The 15,664-nt window shown below is 36.0% G+C and overlaps 1 protein-coding gene across 1 annotated transcript; it reads right to left on the reverse strand.

The window, feature by feature from the left end:
• Positions 1-2,099: 2,099 nt before the first annotated feature.
• LOC137390999 (uncharacterized) lies at positions 2,100-8,124 on the reverse strand. The gene is made up of 6 exons (XM_068077363.1): positions 7,685-8,124; positions 6,760-6,850; positions 6,196-6,230; positions 3,651-3,686; positions 2,354-2,389; positions 2,100-2,156 (listed from the first exon to the last, which is right to left on the reverse strand). Exons 1-6 carry the CDS (start codon positions 8,087-8,089, stop codon positions 2,100-2,102), a joined length of 660 nt encoding a protein of 219 aa, XP_067933464.1. The 5' UTR covers positions 8,090-8,124.
• Between the last annotated feature and the right edge of the window lie 7,540 nt (positions 8,125-15,664).

The raw sequence follows: 15,664 nt of genomic DNA on the forward strand, positions 1-15,664 counted from the left end.
TCGCCTTTTAATCCAGGAAGTCCCATCATGCCAGCCATACCTTTGACCCCCTGCACAGGAAATGGGTTACCATATAACCATGTGAAAACACTACCGGGGTAAAGAACAAGTTAGCAGAGCTTAGGTTTACAGTGTTAGACATTAACTCGCCCACAGGAGTAAGAGGCCACCACAGAAAGAGAGCATAGGAAAAGGTGGTATTAATTTTGTCACAAACAAAACCTACTTTTAGTCCTGGAGGTCCTCTGAAGCCTGGTTTTCCGGCATTTCCTTTGGGACCTAGTTGACCAATGTTACCATCTTTTCCTGGAGGTCCTCTAGGTCCTGTTGGACCGGGTTCACCCCTTGAACCAGGTTCACCTGTCTCTCCCTGCCATAAACATATTTAGCATATTTGCATGAGACCTAATTGTTTGGCTAACCAATAATGCTTGGGTTTGCACATAATAATGGACATAGGTTGAAAGGTTGGTGTTATCATGACTGTTCAAGATAGAACATAAAATTTAAAATACATAGTATGGAGTAAAGGCTAGACTAGTACGCAGCTGAGAACCTACTTTCAGTTCAATAATCCGAACTTGTAATGCTTTTTCGTCGAAGTCATTCTGAAGTGGCCATGCTGAACCGGGTTCTCCTTTTGCCCCCTATAGTCATATCATGTGCAATAAGTTAGCTTCACTCAGCTGTGATGCCCCACATTTATAGCAAGAATGCTAGCTACTGATTACATCATAACATTTTGATAACAACTTTTCTTCTTCCATGTTTTCCAGATTACTTTTCCCAGCAGGTGGTTTCTCTTATCAAAATTTTGGCTCAAGCGGCTAAATATAGTGAAACTACTTGGTTTGGCAATCATAGATAAAACCATAGATAAAACCTTGCTCAGTTGCAGCTTCCTACAAGACATTATCTATGGAAAGGAAAGAACTGGCTTGCACACATTTCTATTTCTTTATCAGCTGCGTTTTCCCTGACAAAAATATTTTGACACTATTTGATATGATCACTTATGATTACGAATTAGTAGCAAACATTATTTTTAGTAAAATTAATTTATCAAGTTGTTGAAGTTGTTGCAATTATATATGCTGTAGTTTGGACTTTCATAAAAGCTAGCCGAGGCGGTCTAGGTTTGTACGGTTGTATCCGCGAATCACCCATTTCGTTACTCGCCACTTCTCAGGCTACTACATATGACTAACAAATCCTTCCAAATAAATAGAAAATTAGAAGCTCGTAGAGAAGACTTATCTTGAGCAAACTGGTCAGGCAAATATTTGCATACATATACTTGCAGTACAAATATGCATGCAAGCGTCAATGGGCTGCAGTCGACGACAAATATCAATGAATGTTGAGAGTGCTCTAGACCACAATGTACACTTCTATCTTTGAGCAAATCAGCGGCTAATGCCAACCTCATAGAGGCCTAAGTGCGTTAACGTTATCTTCACTTCAATTTATTTTACATTTCGGCAGAGCTGCTATTCTGAAAGAATAGGATATTTTAAACAATGGGTAGGTACGCATACCTTTTGACCAGCCGCGTCAAAACCAGGCAGGCCATCCTCACCCTTCTCTCCTTTTGCTCCCGTGTATCCCTGTAATATAAGAAGCCTGTCTTCAAGGAATTAATTTAAGAAAACACTTTCGACTATGACAGATTTCTTAGAATATTTCGGTGAATTTTTAAAAATGAAAAAATGCATCTTGACACCATAAGGTTTGAGGTTGCTGAAAACCAGATGTTTTACTTGGGCAAATGTTGCTATCCGATGAAAAAATGTTAGAATATTTCGGAGATGAGATAAGGTACAGATGCAAAAACATAAGCTTTTAATTACCTGTGAGCAAGCTCTTCTCGTCATGAAATAAAAACAACAGATTGCATTAAATTAACTACACGATTGTTTGAAGTCATCAAAACTTTTTAAACAGATCATATTATGCATACTGAACACTTCTATAGTGAATTATTCTTATTCCACAAGATCAACAAAGCGTGTAGAAGATAACTCCTTAACCACTAGAACTTAATTGTTCAACTCAGTTCCCAGCGTGCAAGAGGTGCCAGTTAGTTACGAGAGGTAAGTTTAAAATAGAGGGTAACTTACTCTGTCTCCCTTGAGTCCTGTCTTGCCATCAGTGCCCTGCAATCAAAATGTCTCATACAATACACTCTATTTGCAAAATGATGAAATGTTGCAATCATAACCAAGGAACAAAATAAAAAAAATTTAATTATTAGAGAATGGCAACGAACATCAAATGCTATATATTCATATATAATGCCAATGATGCTATAAATAACACTCAAACAGACTGGTACAGACGTAAGCAAACTTACTGACTGGCCCTTTGGTCCCTGTATGCCAATGGCTCCCTTCAACAAACAAAACACACGAGTTGTGGTTCAACACGACCGACCGAATGAAAACAAAATACCAGACGACCGAAAGTATAAACCACTGATATATATATATATATATATATATATATATATATATATATATATATATATATATATATATAGTATATATATATATACATGCATAGGAAAAGCATAAATATCAGCAACTGTCAATATTGTAGAGTAAGGGCTCATAACTAGAATATACTAACATAAGGTTGAGGTAAGGGTTACTGATGACAAGCTATCAAAACTGCAGACGCACATGTCAGAATTCTTAGGAGTGCAGAGTCTTGGTGTCACTCGGTAAACCACACAGCCGACTGCAGCTGCCAGCCCCACTTTACGCTGGGCTGGCAGCTCATGTGTATTCAAGCTCTGTACCAACTCCTCTAAGCATAGCGATAAACACAAAATCATAACAGCTTTCTCTTCTCATCACACTACATTATTTCAGCCTTCCACTATGATTTCACACAACAACCAGTTCAAACTATGTGATTGAAGACAGTCTTGACAGCAGATGGCTAGCAGCCCTGTCACACAGCCTCTAAGGAAGAACACAATATCCTTCCTGATTAAAATTTTTGTGATCAAAAAATTATATTACTAGAAACCAAGTTTAAATGGACTTAACTAAATTGCTCCTGGCTAATCCAAATTTAATCCAAGTTTATTAAGACCCCGTCGTAGCAGATTATGGACATGGCTGAATACATAAAACTTTTAACAAGCAGATGACAGATAAGGCAAGAGGGGCAATGTTAGACTATAGAAAGGCCTGTGTATCATTACCTTGATGCTAATGAACGTGAGCTTAGCAAGAGATAGAGGCTAATCAGTCTTCCCCTTTACTATCATGCACTCAGACAGTTTTGACATTGCACTGACTGTATGAGATTAATTAGTACTATATACACACAACACGGCACAACAATCTGCTGCCTAAACGGCTTCAATTTTTTGGTGATGTCATAGCTATGCTGTCGGAAAGAAAGCTCCCCGCTCCAGCCTACGCACTAAAGGGTAGATGAGAGACTGTGTTAAGGTACTCCTTAGATACCTTGTATATAAATGTTAATGTCAGTCAAATCATGGCTTTGGGATTAAACGAAGTAGGAACAATTTGTGATGGACAGATGTTAAATTGAAGGCGAGGAAAAGTTATTATGATAGCAGAAGGTAAACAAAGGGAAAGCTGGCAAAAGGAAGCACTCTGTAAGAGCGTACGAACCGGCCATCCAGGGTAGCCGTTAGGCCCTCTATCCCCCTGGAATAAAGTAGCATTGGTAGTGAGAAGTAAGAAGGCAGGCGAGCCAGAGCATCGAGCCAGCAATTGTAAATTTCTATTTCAGTCTTTTTTTATATACCATGTGAGTAGATAAAAACATTAGGAATCGTCAGCTCTACTATGACATAGAGACAAACTAGCTCGAGAAGGCTTTAGTAGCTGTGTAAGCCCTTAGTTAGAGTTGACATGTTATATCAGACTTCTATCTTCAATTCTTATCAATTGTCCAGAATATCAAACAAACTAATGCAACTGTTTACTTCAAACGTGGAAAAAGAATAAATTTATATTTTTGTAAGCAATTATGTTATCTAAATAATTTGCTGCAAATAATGCAAACAGGTCTAAACTAAGCATAGACCTTAACAAACTTCTAACATGCTTGGCGAAGTTGAAAGAAATGCGTTATCTACTAAGCCAATAAGAAATGAGCATGTGCTAGCTACACTCGACTAAACTACTGGCAGTACGCGATTACCTTTTTACCAGGCCAGCCGGGATACCCAACGGGTCCCTGTAATATTTACTTGTTGTTTTATTATCTGGCAGCATGGCTACCGCAACTCAAACAACAGTGCTTGGCAGCAAGACTACACTGAGCCACACAACACTGCTAGACTGGTCATGCAGAGCTGCGCAATAACTTATAAGGATATACGAAAAATTATTTACTCAAAACTGGTGCAGTCAAACCTCCTCAATTCAACCTCCTAATACATACTGATATTCGCTTCATACCATAAGTCAAAACCATCACACGGAACTATTTTTGAAAGAATATGTTATACTTTGTTTGATTCCTCTCAGAACCCAAAAGCAACAAAAATATGTTTAAATTAAGTTCTTAGTACTAAAGCATTTAGATTGTAAGAAACTGATAAAAACAATGTAAAAACTAAATGAACAAAGTAATAATTAGTGAAAAAATGTTTTATTGTTACTTTGCTATGGAGAGGAAAGAGCAGACTCAGCAATGTTTAAGTTGTAGGATCAGTTGTTGGATGAGTGATAAGAATATGTGACACAACTAACTCTATATTACAATAACTTACTGTAACTTACACTAACTTACAATAAATATAGTATAATTGAGCTTAGTTTATGCACTTTGTATTATTTCTATGTTATTTTTAATTTTTACCAGCTTTTCTACTTTTGCTTGCAGAGCTGTAATGTTCTGAGAAATTTAGACACCTTGTAAATTTATATCGTTTGTTAGATTTTCGTGTTTAGAGGTAATTGTAAGTCGAGGTTTGGATGTATACGGAATACTAGCAGTGAGCCTTCGATGGTTTGCTGCCCAAGTCAGCGTCTAACGATTTATGCGTTTGCACTTCTCCTGTTCACAATTAGCTAGTTTCAAGCCACTAAGTAGCCTTAAACATTTGACCTATGAGTAAACTATTCTAATTTGTTTGAAAAACATTTCTAGAATCGGTTAGGCATAGCCCTCACTTGGATCTCCTTTCCACTTATGCAAAATATAGCCAACAAACCAGCTCGAATCCAAACAAGTAAAAGGTTACATTTCAAATGCGTCTGTACTAAAACTTCGCATCAGGTGAGGCTCTAGTCTTTTGAGTCAGGTGACTCTGGCTAGCATACTCAATACGTCTCAGGAAAATGGTGCCGAAATACAAGAGAGGGTATCCCATCTCTCAACACATAAAACTGTAATTGTCTGGCTTCGGGCTTTTACATTCTAGTCTTTCTTAGACAACAGAGGTCTTTGTCGGTCTAATCTAATCGGAAAGGGAAGTTGAGAAGTTGCGAAGAATAGGCTTTTATTCATAGCTCAGAATAATGCACTTCTTCAACCTCGCCAGGCCAACAAATTAAATCAAGCTATTTTTATTACAGCTGAGAGAATCATAGAGAATAACTCATAAAATTGTGCAGGAGATGAACAGACCTGTTATTTCTAGCCTCTGATTCAATCCTGATATCGGTTATATACAATGGACAAGCTGTTCACTGTACAGTCAGTGAAAGTGGCAGCCTGTGATTCGGTGAATGAGTCACCATCATATCACCAACAATTTTTGACTAATGTTTAAAAAACTGGTTCCTATTTTTTCTATACAAATTTGTTTTTTTTTGACTCGGGATTTTTTTCAGTATGATTTTCGAGATGCTGTTTACGTAAAAATCATTCCCATTATCCACTTGCCATAATAAAATAGCAGGAAACCTTCTGTATAGCAGAGTGGAGTTGTATTGCTCCTATTCAAACCTATTTGAACGCTTATTCAACTCGATGTATTTAAAAGTCATTTGATTTAAACACAGCTACCAAAATCTTCTCTGATAATTTTATCATAAAGGCTGATGGCCATTTACTCTCTACATATTTGTCACAAACTCCCGTTGACAAAACACTCAGAAACACTTTCAAAGTTAACATGAAACTTATCAAACAGTTCTCAAAGATCTCAAAAAATGGTTTTAACGCCAAGATTGGTATCTACAGACTCCGTAAAATACATACCTTGGCACCAGTTTCTCCTTTACCACCCTTTTCACCTGTAAACAGCAGGTTTAATATGACGTAAGGAGATAATCTTGGGTAAACATGGTGATCACGCAGGGCTGTCTGCAGCCTACATTTGTAAATACATAACTCGGAGTCTCATACGTATCTATTTCATCAGGAAATATGGGCAGCGCGCAGCGGTGTCCAGATAGCCACTTATCTCGCAGCGGATATGTTATTGAGCGAAGCTACAACTCTCATCAGCTGTTTACAATCTAAGTCACTATGAAGAAATTTGAAACCGTCTCTTATATCAGATGCTGTTTCTCTTTGCGAGTTTTATCTCTAGACCGATGTGACTGAAATATGAGCCACCATCACGACAATTTTCATTTGAGAAATTATTAACTTGTTGAGTCACGGTTCGGTTGTGTCTTACGTTAAAATGGTTATACACGTGGATTACTCTACTCAGCAAGAGTAACAAAGTTTTCTGTGTGCAGAAAAATATCATTACCTCTACTGTGTTCTACACATCGGTATGAGAAGGAGCTATCAGAAGAAATGGCAAATGCTTACCGGGAGGACACCAACACTTGTAATCAGATGGAGAGCGTTGCTGCCTGGCTAAGTGGTCATCAATATTCACTTTTGTCTGACTATCTAGCACCTAAAATACAAGCAGTTCATAACTTACTATTATAATATTATATTTATTAAATGTAAAAAAAATGCTATAAGGCAATGTGTGAATAAATAGAATTCTCAAATCATACTGACCATTAGCTATATCAACATCTGTTTAAAATCAATATGTTGACCTCTCAAAAAAGCTCACATACATGAAGGGAATGGTCGACAAACACAAGCAACCCAACAATATAACATTTATATTATTGAACATAAAATTAATGACACCGATGAAGCAACCCAAAATAAAAGCTTGACATCTCGTCGTCTGTCACAAACCCGATATCCTATTTTTAAACAGCATGTATAAGCTCTCAGTCCTGCCTTTCTGTCTAGCAGGTAATATTGGCAACGCCGATACTACACGCGGTAGGAGCATTTTTACCTCTCCCACCATGCATCTAGTACCCATGATCATTGGGCAATCTTCACTATTTTTGCATGTAGAGGCAATAATTTAGTTTGCTTACAACTGCATACCAAACATAGTTATTTTTGTAAAACAAAAGTTAATAGGTGGTCCATTAGGGCGAACACAAAGAAAAGTTGTCCTAGCCGACCATTCAAAAGACTAAGCCATGAATAGCGGCAAGCAGAGCTTTTGTGGAACTATAACGTTATGCGTTTGACAAGTTACACAGCTACAAGATTTGCGGGCACATTTACAGCTGGTTAGTGTCATAGACCTCATGAACAATGACGAAGGGTCTGCAGAATTTCTTGGATCAATGATGACAATGATGACACCTTTTATATAGGCAGAAAATATAACCCAACTAGAAAGTCAACAGTTAAGATCTTGTATACTTCTTACCTTGTTGATTTCCTGAGTTCTAAAATCAGCTTGAGAAGCAACTTCTAGACGAATTTGTACGAGACTAGCCTCTATGCTCGAGGTACGCTGTTCCAAATCATAATATGTAAAAAATAAATATGAAAAACCAGCCGCTAAAGCTAATACTATGACAGCTATAGGAAGAATAGTTAATAGGTTATGTAGAATTGCGCCACAACGAGGTCTCTTTAAAGTCACCAATGATCTGCTAGCTGTTTCTTGATAACATTTGCTTTTCGGCAGTTCACAGCCTTGCCACGGCCTTATATGGCAATCCTTCTTTCGGAACCTTGCGATGTATTGTTTTGTAGGACTTGAACAGCCCAAGGCTTTTCTTCTCCTATCCATGCGGTATGATGAGTGAAACGCTTTTCCTCCAGCCATGCTTGATCTATCCTTAGCTCGTATACACCATCTTGAGAGACTCTTAAAGCTCTTCTCAAACCTCCAAGCTGTACGCCGACAAACCGGCTTGCAAAGATGCAAACTGACTGACGCTGCAGAGAAGAAAAGGGTAGAGAGTAGTATTGCAACAGCCTAAATACGCTTGAATATAAAGAGTGTTTGTTTTGCTCGAATCTTGTGAATTTGTGCAATGAGTGCATACTGATTAATGTATCTGTCATCTATCCGCTCTCTGATTGGCCAGAATATGATCAGTTATCAATTGTTACAAGGGAAGACAATCACTGCCAAATAATCATTTCCAGATATTAGACAGTGTAGTACTAACATTTTTAGCACCGCACGACTTGCGCAATGATCTATTTTTGATGACAAAAACATTCATTTTCTAAAGCTTGTAGTACAGCCGCTTATTTACGGTTCACTTACAGCGGATAATCTCTTTTTAATCACTCGGATTATTCAGCCACTTGTTCACTGTCAAATTTGAAGTGTCAACATTTCTTGTCAAATTTGACAGTGAACATTGCCAGAGGATTTTTAAATTTGTCATTGTAATTTTGAGAAATAAATTTAGCTAACCGTAATTAGCGGCCATGTGATCTAAAATCGCATAAAAAAGATTTTCGTTTAAAAAAATTAATTTTCCAATCAGTAATAAATAAATGCTTGGGAAATTTGCATTAAACACTGATATTTAAAGTATTTTGAGAAGGGCATATATGCATGTATATACGATGTTGGTGCAGATTAGTGTAAGACTGGCACATTAATTAGCCAATTGGAATGGAAGTGTTAACAGCAGGGAGAATTCATTTTACCAATATATGGCAGCAGCCAGACTCTGTATCTATGAAGTAATTAATACGCAATGATCGTGTTACAAGGTAATCAACTCCCTACACAACTGTGTCTCCATTTCTTTCTATAGGTTATTTAACCAAAACTCAATAAATATATATGTAAAAAATCATTTTTGTCCATCAGCGTTCTTCAGTCACTATATTATCAACACAGACGAAGTTTTAAGGTGTAGCCCAAGCATAACTGTACAGTCTGACTGCCATAAAAGAAATAAAAAACATGTTGTGCAGCCATTTGGATAATAGCTTGCTCATATCAGAAATTAGGTGCGTGGCTCAAATGAATGCCATTCAAATATGATCCCAATTGCTTTTTAGACTTTGCCTTTGGGAATCATTCACCTTCACGTGTATATAACAAATATATCCCAGAAGGATAAACTTGAAATTTATGAAAGTTATCACGATTTCTTTGCAGCCAGAACTTACATATACATTGCATAGTTAGTGAGGTTTTATAAAAAATTAGACAGCCTCACAAACAGTAGTATTCGCTATACTCAGCTGTGAGACTTACAACAAAGGGAGTTGCCAAGTATATTCGTGAAATCAACATGAATACCAATTAGTCAGTGAGACCTCCTTACTAATAGTACTCTGCCTTTAAACTGGTGGTTTAATCCTTTGAGGGTTGAAATACGTAAAATATAGAAAAGATTAAATTTATAAAATATTGGTAGCAGTTTATAAATATATTTCAAAGCATTTTAAATGTTTAACATTCATTTGAATTTAGCAGATGTCACTCCGCCTCTAGAAATGCTATCAAGCGCATTGATGGAGGTCAGTGAGAATGCCTGACCAAGGCAAAAATGTTTATGATAGGCACCTGACTATTTCTCCACTGTTCACCTTTAAGTCTTGTCCGTGCCGTCAGTACTGCATTTCACTGGCATCCTCTGTGAACCAGGCTTTAAGCATATGAAGGATGATCAGATCAGAGGCAATACTAATACAAAAACAAAATCCCTAAGCTTTTTTCCAAATATTTTGGTTACATATGTCTTTAGACGGCACATTGACAGCTCTACATAATTGGATTACTGTAAACACAGCATACACAATGTTGCTTGTTTGATGAAACGAGTTAAGAGTGAAAGCCCGCACAATACATACAATAACAAGTGTGTGAAATGTATCCGGCAAGGTCATTGAGACAAATTTCCGTCTGCCATATCAAGTCTGGTACAACTGCGAGTGAAAAACTTAATTAATGGTATATTAAACGGTATCATTTTACAGATCTAACAAAACAAATGAATATTCTGCAATTGCATTTAACAAACTATCACCAAGTTAAGCCACATCATAGCTAATATCCGTTATATGTAACTGTCTCCCCTTAATATTTTGTCGTTTTCAACCTCATTACAGCTCCCATTATAATCTATTTAATCTAATTTGCTATTATATCATAAACTAGCTGTGCTACCTGGCATTGCCTGGGTATTAAAAATCAGCTTATAAACAGTGAGAAGTAATGAGAGTTGCCTGCCACTTGCTATTAGCGTGGCATAATGCCGATGAATAATTTGAGTAAGCTTACTAATAAGGGCTATGGTTTCTCATGACTTTGCGTCGTGACCAAAAGCGTAGCGTATTTGCTCCCATATAGTGACATATATCACCTAGTGGTACCTATAAAGCTCAAGTGGCCAAATTGGTAGGGTGTTAGACTGGTGAACCACATGGTCTGAGATCAACTCTTCTGCGATACGAATTCTTTATTCCAAGATTTTAATAGCTATATCTGGTACTGCACACATATCCACATACACACAAAATCTGAGAAATATATATAGATTATAACACCATGTGAAATTATGTTTTACAGAGTTTCAACTAATACTTTTGGTATTGCTGTGCCTTGTGTTTTTGTAGATATTTAAAGGTAACGGGGCAGAGAGCTTTCCTCAGCAACATTGTATGCAATCCTTACAAACACATAGTACTCCGTGTGGTACTCTAGGTATTTGATTAGTTTTTAGATTACAGCTCCTAAGTCAAGGACAAACTGTGCCAAATGAAAACAATACAATAGCACTACAATAAAGTTATTAAAAATGGCCTCATGGCTTATGGTACAACAACAATAGCGTCTGTGAAAAACGTAAAAATAATATTTACTTTAATCGGTCAACGCTACCTTTGCATAATCTGACAACGTAAGTTTCTAAACTCTAAGTAAATACATGCATTGTGGGTGAAACTGTTTGCTTTCTGAAAATCTAATTCACACCTGGTATTACTTCACCTCTTCGGTATATCCTGCCATAAAAGCAATTTTTCTGCTATGCTTGTAGCCTGTCTTGACAAACTGTTGTTTTTTGCGGAGTTGTCCCCCCGTCGAGCGAGCGAGCAACAACTGTTGTTGCTCGCCCGCTCGACGGGGGACAACTCCGCAAAACAACAGTTTGTCAAGACAGGCTACAATGCTTGAAGAGTATAGGTGATCTTTAATCATTCTGTCTTAGTGATTACATTGTTTTACTGAAACTGTCAAAATCTTTGTTCAAAATTGCTATGTTTACCAAATTTTAGTTGACATTGTAATGCAAGACTAGTTTAATTATTTGTGTTTGAATCAAATCATGTTTAGCACATGGCATCCAATTCAGTCAAGATAAGTAATACATATTAAAACCTATGGTGAGAGCTGTTGAGTGACATAGCATGCTACAAACTTGTACAATGGGGAGCAACCACATATTGCCACACCAACTGGAACATCACTACTACAGCGAAAATTACATCAGCCAGGATGAAAAATTAGTTACTTCTTTTAAGTTAGTAAATCATTTTAGAGAAATTAAAAAGTTATCTTAACATAAAAGCTTGGTTGAAGATTTAAATGTGCAACTTTATCTCAAGTAGATGTATGAATAAGTTTTTTAAGATAAACATTTTTATTTTGAAATTAGATCAACATAAAAGAGACATACTAGTAAATCAATTTTATAATTTTAATCAAGAGCTTATCTTAAATTTTTAGCGGTGAATTCTGTGAAAGTTAGATTACTGCTCAAACCTCTATAGGTGTTAATAAACAAAAATGTCAAAAACTTGTGAGAAACTGTACTCTTATGTTTTAAAAGCATCATTTTTCAGAACTTATCTTCTACAATGGCTCTAAATTAGCTCCATAATTGGGTTGGATACGACAAATCGATTAAGCTTCTGATGACAAACTGCTCTGAGAGTACAAACCAAATTATGATCTGTAAAAACTGTTTTGAAAGCCTTCTGCTTGACTTTAATCAAATATTCTTGTCTTTTAGTCATACCAGGTTTAATAGCAAAAGCCAATTGAATATTGCAACTAGCCTCAAAAAGTGTCTCATCTTCTAAACCATTATATTAAATAATCATCATGTCATTTCAATTCTTTGTTCACTGCGGGTATGTTTAATAACCTGACTTAATGTCTGCTTCTCAACTACCTGCTCTGCCAGAACTTTCGACATATATTCAGCTGACTAATTCTTGCTCTTGGAGCTAATGAGTTTTCAGAGCTCATCTTTGAGTGCCAGCGAGGTCTATTGCTTTTGCAAGTGAGGGCTCAAATATATTCTGACAAGTGACACAACTTTACTATTTTTGTAACAAGATTTAATTAGAGTGTTTAAATCTCAAAGATTTAAGAAACGGTATAAGAGCAAAAAATCGTGGCTAAAATGCTGGTTAAAGTTTTTCACTTTTTTATATGCAGGCACATTCAATCTGCCGCTTGAGGATGGGATCGATATGAATAGTCACGCAAGTGAAAATTCTAACCAAATGTCTTTAAAAAAATCTGTATGAAAAGGGAAATGTTTCAAACTGTTTAGAAAAAGGATATCTATAGCTAAAATTGGCAAAACATAACCAAAAAGGCTAATCAAACCTCTAGCTTTTACTCTCTCATTCTGTAGTTTTTGACAGTACATTGTTATGAATGGCAAAATATTTTGTCAATGTAAAATGACATGAAGCATGGCATGTATCTGATAAGTAGCGAGCACAAACAATTACCAGTTATTGATTGCGTAAGGTTTTCAATTAGTTAGGGATTTCTATTTGTGGTATGGAAAATAAAATGCCTCTATTTGCAGGCACAATTTTTACAACATGGAATAAAAGTATAACGCATATTTATATGTATAATTATCTATATACGTATATATTTCTCCAAGTTTGTCATCATTATATATGTCCAGCTATGGCTATTAAAATCTTGGAACAAAAAATCTGTAAAGCAAAAATTTAATCTAGGAACCTCCTGCTCACCAGGCTGATTGACACCTTACCAATTTAGCCACACGGCTTGATGGATTTGCTAGGCGATTAATGTTGCTGCTATATGGGAGGAAATACGCTACGCTTTCGGTCACGGTGCAAAGTCATGGCGTAATGACATAGAAGCTGTAGCTCCTATTAGTAAGCTTCCTCAAATTATCCATTGGCAATGTGCCAGGCTAATAGCAAGTAGCAGGTAACTCTCATTACCTCTCATTGTTTATAAGCTGATTTTTAATATCCGGGCAACGCCGCTTAGCACAGCTAGTATATTTATATGTATGAGTTGAGTATTTAAGTGATCACCCAAGATAAATTAAAACTTCTTTTTTTTTGGACAGTTGCCAAAGTATTCTTGAATGACCATTATAGCAACAGTCTGAATATTTTGTCAGTGTTCTACTGAAATTATTATGTTCCGCATTATTGGCAGAATAGCTCAATTTTTGATCATACTCTCTACTGAGAGATCAATTCTCTTCCTGAGTGACTCGTGTATCTTACAATGAAATGCATGATGATGTACAGATTCATCTTCTGACAGACATGAACACGTCGGAGTGTACGTTATGCTCAATTGATATTTGTTGACAGTGTCCAGAGATACTACCAATCCCACGTGCGTCGAGCTTGCAGGCATATTGATCTTGTTTCTGAATACATGTAGGTGGTCAGGTGATAATAAGCATAACAGACCATCAGAACCATTGTGTGTTTTTAAAAAGTAGTTTCCACTTTTTTTCCCATTCAGTGTTTTAAAAATTTTAAATAATGGATGTTTTAAAATTTTCTTTTATTAGATCTTCTATTTTGTAACTTTTACTTATTAGCTTATTTAGATCACTTACCGATATAAATTACTTTTGTAGAGTACTTCTAGTATTTTCTTTGACAGTGGATAAGTCTTGAAAATTAAATTTTTGTTTTATGACTGATAACCTTTGTAATGAGCAGGTTATTTTGTGTGGAACTATACTAAATATGAGTCGTAATGACTCTTCTGGTGAGGTAAATGTACTGCGTAGAATTTGCTTAATGCATTGATATGTTTTCAGAGAGTGATTGCTGTTCTTTATAAATATATATATATTTATATATATATACATGTATATATATATATAAGCCTTGCCTAAGCTCTGAGCTGCACTGATGAGGTTTCAATAGCTGAAACAGTACTGTCTGTAGCATGAGTATATGCTCCCTCACTTCGGTTTGGTTGAGCACTCTGTGAGAGGTGCGGCACTATTAGCCTTTGTGCAAAGCTCATCACTTTTGTGATTTGAGCACTCTGGTGTCAGCACATTGACTTTTTTAAAGTCTGTAAGGCAACTCAGTTGTTTCATGGCAGGAAGTCAACCCTCATTGGTAATGGGATTTGTGTCCCTTGACTAAGCTCTGAGCTGCACTGATGAGGCTTCAATAGCTGAAACAGTACTGTCTGTAACATGAGTATATATATACAGTGTATATATATATTATATATATACAGTGTATATATATATATATATATAAGTACAAAGATGGAAAAAGATTTTAGCAACAGTGTGGTACAACAAATAAGTACAAAGTATCTTTGTACTTATACAGGCTCGGTGGACCACTTTGAGCACTATATCAGTGAAGTCTCAACCATTATCTGTATATATATATATATATATACTCATATTGTGGAACATAAGGGGCTTCATATATATGGTACACAAATCAAGGCAAATATACATATATAATTTTCATATATATATATATACCACTTTAGGGGCATTTTGTTCCCCAAAATTTTATACATTCACTGCCCCATTTGTTACAAATATTTTTAAAAACAAATAATTATAATTTGGAGTTGTCAGCTCACAAGGCTGACAAATCTTGTACACTTTTTTTATAGTTTTTGCCACTTTAATGCATTGCTAGGTATTTTATATCAGTAAAAAAACTTATGAAATATATATATACATATAGATATATATATATATATATATATATATATATATATATATATATATATATATATATATATATATATATATATATATATATATATATATATATATATATATATATGAGCAATCTTTATTGTGGTAATCAATAGTCACAACATGTTTTCCACAAGGTACTGACTTATAGACTGGTAAGGTTTTATTAACGACTCTGTGTCGTAATTGCTTCATCATGTAACATTTATAGGACAACTCTCAATGAGACGTGTTTTGTTTTAAAATTGCCGCGCAAACAGCAAATAGTTAAAAACAGTGTCGGCAGATGATGAAGCTTTTTCACGACATTTTGGTCAACGAAAAACAGACGGGCGTGGTTTATGACCGAAAGGATTCTACACGTAAGAGTATGCGGGCCTGAAACCGAGCCCTCGACAGATTCAGTAATGTTGATGAAACTATGTAAGCGAGCCTCGTTTTGG

This window comes from Watersipora subatra, chromosome 1 (assembly GCF_963576615.1).
Source record: "Watersipora subatra chromosome 1, tzWatSuba1.1, whole genome shotgun sequence".
Lineage (NCBI taxonomy): Eukaryota > Metazoa > Bryozoa > Gymnolaemata > Cheilostomatida > Watersiporidae > Watersipora > Watersipora subatra.

Coding starts and splice junctions, on each gene's coding strand:
- LOC137390999 (XM_068077363.1), bottom strand. CDS start 8,089: ATGGCTGGAGGAAAAGCGTTTCACTCATCATACCGCATGGATAGGAGA. Junction 6,231..6,759: donor CAAGTGTTGGTGTCCTCCCG/GTAAGCATTTGC, acceptor TGCTGTTTACAG/GTGAAAAGGGTGGTAAAGGA. Junction 2,390..3,650: donor ACGGCTACCCTGGATGGCCG/GTTCGTACGCTC, acceptor TGTTTGTTGAAG/GGAGCCATTGGCATACAGGG.